This window comes from Sapajus apella, unplaced genomic scaffold, assembly GCF_009761245.1.
Source record: "Sapajus apella isolate SASKATOON/1434 unplaced genomic scaffold, GSC_monkey_1.0 scaffold12, whole genome shotgun sequence".
In the NCBI taxonomy this organism is placed as follows: domain Eukaryota; kingdom Metazoa; phylum Chordata; class Mammalia; order Primates; family Cebidae; genus Sapajus; species Sapajus apella.
The window spans coordinates 22,855,941-22,864,971 of record NW_022436952.1 but is presented as its reverse complement, the minus strand read 5'-3'; the positions used below and the strand labels follow the sequence as shown (position 1 = coordinate 22,864,971).

At 38.6% G+C, this 9,031-nt stretch overlaps 1 protein-coding gene across 1 annotated transcript in view; it reads right to left on the bottom strand.

Annotated features, from left to right (window-relative positions):
* The window catches only part of MYH8 (myosin heavy chain 8), a 50,833-nt gene that overhangs the window by 8,909 nt on the left and 32,893 nt on the right, over nucleotides 1–9,031 (bottom strand). Inside the window, exon 38 of the mRNA XM_032280278.1 lies at nucleotides 928–935. Coding sequence (XP_032136169.1) covers nucleotides 930–935 — 6 coding nt within the window. The 3' untranslated portion in view covers nucleotides 928–929. The remainder of the gene's footprint in view (nucleotides 1–927; nucleotides 936–9,031) is intronic.

The window sequence follows — 9,031 nt, the reverse complement described above, 5'->3', positions numbered from 1 at the left end:
TTCTATGCCAAGGCAGAAGCAGTAAGTTCTTGTTGGAGTCAGAAGAGCTGAGAGGGTCCCCAGCTTACTTCTGCCATTTACTGACTGGAGTGAATCCACTCCCGTCTCTTAGCAACTCTGGAGTCTTTTCCCTTCAGCTGCAATGAAATTTTTTCTGTTTCTGCCCAAGTCACGAGAATGTTGCAGGGACCTCATCAAGTACTGTCTATGCCATCTTGACATGGCTACCTCTGTGGGCACTCTGCTTCTAGCCCGTGCCAAACTGTATATGTTTATCTCCCCCCAACCTGACCTGGTCTCAGCATATAATCCACCATCACCAAAAATCTAAATGAGCAATGCAGAATTTACTGACGATTCTGTAGGGGAGACACAGAAAAGGATCATATTACATACCTCAGAATAAATTATCCGTTTCCATCAGCAATATCTGTTCTACAAAGTCCATTTTTCTTTACACTGATCCTGGATATCTTTTCTTTTCTTTCCCCCAATAATTTCTCTGCACCCCTAGGATACTCAGTTGTTCCTCTATAATGTGGAATCATTTAGCCCTGCCATCGACATGCATTTCTACTCATCTGGTTACTCAACAACATAAAAGTCATCAAGAAGACCACTTTCACCTTTAGGAACAAGTTTGGTAACCACCTATTTTTACTCTCGTAGGCTCCTTTTCAGGGGGAAAGGGGCTCATCTTTTTTTTTTTTTTTTTTACAGCTGTATTGAGGCATAATTGATATACAAAAAGCTGTACACACTTAAATACACAATTTGATGAGTTTGGACATATGCATATACTATAATCAAGGTGATAGTCATATCCATCACCTCTGAGAGATTCCTTGTGTTGGGGGTTTCATCATCTCTATTTCATCACTATGCCCTCAAAGCCACAGCTCCCACCCCACACTATCAGCCCACCACTCTCAAATCTGAGAGGAGTTCTGTGGCTAGAAATTTTCTTCAGGCTTATTACAAAATCATTTTGTCTACTCTAAAGTGAAGGTAACTTTTCTATTAGTGTCAAAGTAAATCAACGGAGGTGATCTTTTCAAGAGAGAGGATATCAGGAAGAGCAGTACAGAGAAGCTGGAGAAAGAGAGGACCAGGAACAGGACATTGGAATGGCCAGGGAGGTGATCCTAACAGCAATGTCAGCAGGATGGTGGGGGTGGCAGCAAGGGATTAAGGAATGAGCAGGTGTTAAGAAAGGGGAAAAAGTTTTTCTGATTTTCCTAGGGACAAATCTCTTCACAAATCACTATTTAAGATGCATTCAGAGGAAATGTCAATGTGGACAGCGCAGTGGGAAGAAGAAGGCCAAATAAGACTAGGAAAAATAAGTGTGATTGAGGTCACTCCTCAGAAGGCTACTTGAGAAGAAAGGGCAATTAATTGTGCTAATAGTGGGATCATACCTTACCCCTCACAGCTCAGGCTATCTCAGAGCTTATGTAACAGATGAAATTTCAAAAAGCAGCAGGAAGTTTTCCAGCTAGGAACAGAAATTTCTGGGTGAAAGTCATAGGGCAGGCACATTGGTGAATGGCACTCATTTGTATTTGAATTGCCTAACTAAAGATTTGAATGACGACCTAGATTCTAGAACTAAAGGAGGCTTTGAATACTTTCTAAAGTGATTCCTACCTTACAAAATCAGAAACTGAGGTTCTGGTCAGGTTAGCTAATTCATGCCAAGCATAAAATTAGACCCCTCTCCATTCTACTCTCAAATTCAACAGAGCAAATTTAGAACTCTTTCAAATAGAATATATCAAGAACTCTTTCAAATAGAATATATCAACTTTTTCACTGCTGGTATTTACATACTGAAAATGTGCAAAGCAAAATGTTCGTAAGGAGTTATCAAAAGCATTATTTAAATTGATTATTAAATGTCAATGAGAAGAAGGACTTATCACAGTTTTATGCGTGGGAAAAGTGAGGCTTGGTGAGGTTAAGTGACTAATCATACGGCTAATAAGTCGCAGAGTGAGAGCTAAAACAAACAGCTTTTGACTCCAAGTCCAGTTTGTATTTTCACTTGAAGACAGCTGCTTCTGGCTTTACAAGATCCTGTAAGACACTAATGCTCTCAGAATTACACATGCTTCTCAGAATTACACATAAACTAGGCATCCTTCACTGAAAATAACATGAAGAGATTGTGTGGATAACCTAAGAACATTGTGTTCAGAGAAGAAATCCTACCAGCTAGGTCTGTTCAGTAAACTGGAGACTTTCCAGCCTGGCTTCATAGCTTTGACTCATGTCTGTGAGAGTTAGGATCTCCTGCTGTTTGCTTCCTACCTCCCCTTTTTGGGATCTGTTTTCCGTGTTTTGGTTAAATCAGCTGCTTAAAACCTCATTAGAGCTAAGGAAAGAATGACTGGGTACTTTTAACTACCATGAAGGTCTTAAACAATGTATCCTAAAAAGAAAGTTATATCCTTTGTTGGACACAGTAAAAGTATGTATTTATATCATTAAAACCCACACGATTTTGCAGTAACTAAGAGTGGACCTTGACAATCAGAATGCCGTGTCTCAAATTCTGACTTCATCATTTAAGCTTCCTGAATTTGGGCAAGTTACTTAACCTTTCTCAGCCTCAGTTTTCTCACCTGTAAAATGGGAACGATAACAATAACTCAGGGGTTCTTGTGGCAATTCAGTGAATTAATGAATGCATGTCAGGGTGCTGTTTGGACATGACATGATAGTTTGGGAAAGGGGAGAGTGGCTGAAGCTATGTCAGCAGAGGACCCTGAGATTTTGAAAAACATGAGTTTTCTCTTGCGAACCCACCAACCATTGCCAGTGGCGGAGGGCTTTGTGGAAGCCAAGTCAATGTCTTCTATGTAGTTCATGTCTTTCATATTGCTGTCTGGTGAGGCCCACCAGCTGCCAAAGCCTGTTCATTGTCTTTTTAGTTCTCTCATTCTACCCACTATATATTGCCATTTTTCTGTTTAGATTCATTCCTCCTCTAATAGCAGTAAAGCAAAACAGGAAAGATAGGAGCCTGGATACCTGAAAGTAGGTGACCAACCATACCAGTTTGTTTAGGGTTAAGGGAGTTCTTGAGACTTTCAGTTTTATAACCAGGACTGTCTCAGGCAAGTGTAGATAAATTCATCTCTATACCTGACAGGTTGTTGTGGGGTATCAGGGCAAATCCTCAAGCCTGACCAAGACAAGGATAGATGGAATCAGTTTGAGATCTCCTAGAATAATCCAAGCTAGAATAATGACGAAATTCCCACCTGGAACTGTTAATTGCAAAGCTGTAATACATACACAGTGCTTAGCAGCGAGCTAGCAACATGGTGAACAGGCATTCATTCAGTAAACATTCATTGAAAGTTTGCTATGTGCTGGGAGGATTTTAAGTACAGTAGAACAAAATAGACAAAGTCAGAAACAATACATCGGTTAATGATAAATGTTCTGAAGGAAAGAAATGCAGGATAAGGAAACAGTGGCTGTGTGGGGTCTAAACAGATTGAACAGGGGAAGTTTCTCTGAAGAGGTGATATTTGAGCAGACACCTAGTGAAGTGAATGAGTAAGCCGTGAAAATATCAAAGGGGGACAGTATTTCAGGCTGAGGAAACAAATAGAAAGGCTCTGGGAGGTGATGGGCCAGTGCAGCAGAGTGAACCAGTAGTACGGAATGAAGTGGCAGAGGCACGCAGGCGCCAGATGGTTTACAGCCTTGGAAATTAAGGTAAGGACTTTGGGTTTCAAATGTCAGCTGTTGTTATAAAGGCTGTTTTGTTCCTCCTTATTTTGTGCTGAGCGTTGGAACTGTAATCTGCTCTTTTTCTACTCAATATTGGTTAATTCTGTCCAACAAAATTATTGAATTCTGCTTTTCATTCAACAGATGGCTAATGAAGACATTGTTCCAGGAACTCGAGAGAAAGTTTGTTTTCTCAACATCTTATGATCTAGTTGTGGGGAAGGAGGGAGTGGGTCAAAGTGCTGATAACGCGTCAAAAGATGGCAGCAGTGTGCTGGGCTCGGTGGCTCACGCTTATAATCCCAGCACTTTGGGAGGCTGAGGTGCGTGAATCACCTAAGGTCTGGAATTCCAGCCCAGTCCACTAGCATGGAGAAACGCTGTCTCTACTAAAAATACAAAAATTAGCCGGGCATGGTGGTGCATGCCCGTAATCCCAGCTACTCAGGAGGCTGAAGCAGAAGAATCGCTTGAACCCGAGAGGCCGAGGTTGCGGTGAGCCGAGATCGCGCCACTGAACTCCAGCCTAGATAATAAGAGCAAAACCCCATCAAAAAAAAAAAAAAAAAAAAAAAAAAAGACGGCGGGAGAGGAATAACTTCCGGTGTGTTCCAGGGCATCATGGGAGGGGTCAGTCTTCGGGAAGGAAAAGGCGGAAGTGATTCCCACCAGGACTGGGGCAGGCCTGGAGGCGCTACTGGGACCTGGCCAGTAAGTGTGCATTAGAGTTTGCCAGTGAGGGCCTTGTTCTTCCCCGCGATTTATTTGTGCTGTGCAATTCCGAGGAGTAGATGCGTGAAGGACCGTGTGGTGGGGAGGGTATGAAATTGAGTGTGGAGAGGGAATTCGAGGACAAGTCCTATGACTGACAGGGCCAGACAGAAATTTAAAATTCGTGTTTCCAAAAGCCCGTTTGAAGTTTTTCAGTGCATACGTAGCCATATTATTATGTTGTACACACATAATATTCTTATATAGAGTCAAGTTCAGATTCTAAAATCTGTGGTTACCAATTGAATTATTTTTCCAAATGGTGGAAACTGATGATTTTGTTGCTCAGAAGGTACTACTCTTCCCGTCCGTGTTTTAACATAATTTCTCATAATTTGAGCCTTCACACTGCCCAGTACCTCAGTTTCCCCAAGAAAGCCACAAGTCATAGTTTCTGTGAGGAGCTAAGAAAATAGTCTGCCCTCTTGTGAAGGTCAGGCTATTGAAATCTAAGAGAAGTCCTGTTTTGGGTTTGTTTCCCAAGGGAGATGTTTTTCTCCTTCACCACGGAGAGGCTTTCTTTTTCCTTGCAGCCTCCGGAAGCAGCATCTTAGTGGCCTTGGAACTAGGAGGGAGGAATCAGGCTGGTAAATTCCATCCTTAAGCAAGGTTCTTTCCATCCGCCCACTACTGATTCTTCAGCTTCTCGCTTTGGAAAATGTGACCGATGGAGTCTGCGTTGAAGGTGCCTAGGGACACTGATATGTGCAACATGTGCCCAAACCTCTGCCACAGCCAGGAGGCAGAATTTAAGTTTGCTTACCGACAGCTGCTGTGTGTCAGTCCTGGAATGTTAATCCTTAGAGCTTGGATGACAGGCAACAGCTTTTAGCAGCTGTGCTAATGGTCTCATCCATCAAATGACCCTCTCTTCACCTTACTGTTGTCAGTTATATCCATGTCTTTGATGAGAAGTGGATATGAAATCTTAAGGGGCAGGTTACTTTTATTTTAAAAACACGAGCCTTTAAAAGAATTCCAAAAATAGTGCACACATTGAAAAATATCAAACATCCTGAAGGAAAATTTTAAGTCATGCCTAAAATTTTAGCATAGAAGTCATCTGTACCTAAATTTTGGTTTAAATGCTTTCACATTTTTTTTTCCATGTTTTTATGTATTCTTAAACCCATACACAATGGGGATATCAGTCTGCAAGCACTATTTTGTATTCTGCTTTTAGAACATATTTTGAAAATTTTCTCATGATATTAACTATTCTTTTAGATTATGATTTTTAATAGTTACATAGTATACCATGCTTTGAAGATAACATAATTTATATGACAAAATTTCTATTATTGGGCATGTAGGATGCTCTAAGTTTTTGTTCTTTAAAATATTCTGTTAAATATACATGTACATAAATGCTTATGCATATCTTTAATTATTAAATGTATAGAATAGACCTTCTGGGCCAAGGCTAAAGATGGTTTTCAGTTTGCAATAGTGGAGTCCCTGTTATTGGAGCTTTCACAGTAATGATATTGAATAGGAAAACAAAAAGTATTCACTAATGATCTTGTTGGTCATTAGATGTTGTATATATACAACAATCGATTTAAGTTGAATGCAAAGTAAAATGAGAAATCTTGCAACAATTACAGAATTTAGTGAAGTCATTGAAAGTAGTAAAAGAAATTGGCCTGAATTTTGTAAAGCCATTGACCAGCATGGATTCAGCAGTGTTGAACTAATGAACAGTTGAAGAACTAAAAATGGACAAAAATGATGACCCAATAGATGTTTCACGAGAGTGAATTCAGGATCAAAGGATTAGGAAGGCTCTTAAAAATATTGATGAAGTAATGTATTTTTGTGAAAAAGGATAAACTTTATTATTGCATTGCAAAACTTAAAGGCTGTCATTTTATATCACATACAATTGTGAGAAATCTCTCCCTTTTGTCCCAACTGCAACATTTATTCATTCTTTGTTCTAAGAATAGCAGAGTTGCAGTTATGACCTAAATCTTAAGAAATACAACAAAAAATAAATATATTTCAATATTTTTGGTTTTATTTTGAAAATCAAACACTAGTTCACAATTTGCTCTGAAACTTTGGACCTCATTTTAATTTCAATTCACTTTTTTTTTCTTTGAGACAAAGTCTTGCTCTGGCACCAGGCTGGAGTGCAGTGGCACGATCTTGGCTCACTGCAACCTCTGCCTCCCAGGCTCAAGTGATTCTCCTGTCTCAGCCTCCCAAGTAGCTGGGACTACAGGCGCGCACCACCATGCCCAGCTAATTTTTCTATTTTTAGTAGAGATGGGGTTTCACCATGTTGGCCAGGATGGTCTCGATCTCCTGACCTTGTGATCCACCCACTTCAGCCTCCCAAAGTGCTGGGATTATAGGCGTGAGCCACTGCGCCCAGCCTAGATTCACTTTAAATGGTTGTTTTTCCAGATGGCATCATTTAGTATGTGGAAAATTTCAAGGAATCTACAAAAAACTTCAGAAATAGTGAGTTCAGTAAGGTTTCAAGATACAGGATAAACATAGAAGAAATCAATTGCTTTTCTGTACGCTGGCAGTGAAAATGTAGACAGCAGAATTAGAACTATAATGCCATTTACAGTCACTTAAAAAAAAGAAAAAAAAAGTTACACATAGATCTAACAAAATGTGTATAGGGCTTGTATGCTGAAAACTACCAAACACTGATTAAAGAAATCAGAGAAGATCTAAATAAATGAAACAAACTGTAGTCAAGAATTGGAAGACTCAACATGGTAAATATGTCCACACACTGATAAACAGGCTTAATGCAATTTTTGTGAAAAAGTATAGCTCTGGCTTTAAAGTTTGGCATGTAGTATTATAATTATTAATTATTTTCCCAGAGTACTGTAATTGTAGTATTTCCCCTAATGCAGAATTTTAAATTTATGAAGGTATAATTGACATTTAAAACTGCACATTTTTAAAGTGCATAATTTGATAGGTTTTGATGTATATAGATGCCTGTGAAACCATCATCTTAAGATAATGAACATGTTCATTGACCCCCAAATTTCCTGTTGCCCTCTTGTAATCCCCTCCACTCTTTCTTTGTGCCCCCGCAGACCCTTCCTCTGCATCACTAGGCAACTGCTGGTCCACTTTCTATCACTGTAGTTTTCATTTTCTAGAATTTTATGTAAATAGAATCATATAATACGTACTTTTTGGAGGGGCTCCTGCTTTCAATCAATGTAATTATCTTGAGATTCATCCATTTTTGTGTTAAAAGTTTATTTTTATTGCTGAGTAGTATTTCATTGTATGGATATATTATAATTTGTTTACTCATTTATTTGTTGATGAATAGTTTGGTTCTTCTTTCTAGTTTTTGCCCCTATTACAAATAAATATGCTATGAACATTTGTGTCCAAGTCTTCATGTGGACATATGCTTTCATTTTTCTTTGGTAAATACCTAGGAATAGAATGACTAGATTGTACAGATAATTTCTCAACTTTTAAAGAAGTTGCCAGACTGTTTTCCTAAGTCGTTGTACCGTCTTACATTATGACTAGCAGATATGAGTGGTCCAGGTACTCTACGTCTTGGCCAACCTTTTGGTCTTTTAGCCCTGGTAGTAAGTGCATTGTGGTATCTTACTGTGTTGTAATTGATATTTTTCTCATGGCTCATGATGTTGAATGTTTTTTTCAGATGCCTTTTTATCATCCGTATGTTTAGTAAAATATTTTTCCAAATCTTTTGCCTTTTAAAGTATTAGTTTGTTTTCTTTTCATCGGATTTTTAGATTTGTTTATATATTCTGAATACAAGTCTTTTTATCAGGGATATAAGTTATAAACACTTTCAGTCTGTGGCTTGTCTTTTCATTCTCTTTGTAACAGTGTTTTTCAAAGAGCAGAAGCTTTAAATTTTGATGGCACACAGTTGCTCAAATTTTTCTTTTGTGGCCTGTGTCGTTGGTGTCGTATCTAAGACATCTTTGTCTAAGCCGATGTCACAGAGATTTTTTCTTTTGTTTCTTTCTAAATATTCTTATGATTATAGTTTTGATTTCCTCTTTGATCCAAAATTTGGTTTGGGAGAGTATTTAATTTTTCTTTTCTCTTTTTTGTTTTAAACTTTTGTTATTAACTTAGACACATTTGAGATTGTAAAAGATTGGGCCTAATAAGGGCTTGGAGGTTGGGGGAGAGTAAATGTTAAAAGATAGAAGGAGTGCGTAAAGTACAGTCTTTGTCTAGATCGCGTTTTTGTTCTGCTGCTTCCTCTCTTTCTGGAGGCCAAACATGTCTGTTCTACTCCATCAAGCCTTTTTTTTGGTCTTATCTTCTGTCCCTGTTTTCATTAGTTCATTCTTTCTCTCTGTCCCATATCCAATCTGACAATCCTAGTACACTAGCTACCTTCAACAAATCTGGAATCCATTCACTTCTCTTTGTCTCCTGATGATATTTTTCTGCCCTAAGCCACTGTCATGGTTTTTGTTGTTGTTAGTTTTTTTTTTTTTTTTTTTTTTTTTTTTTTTTTTTTTTTTTTTTT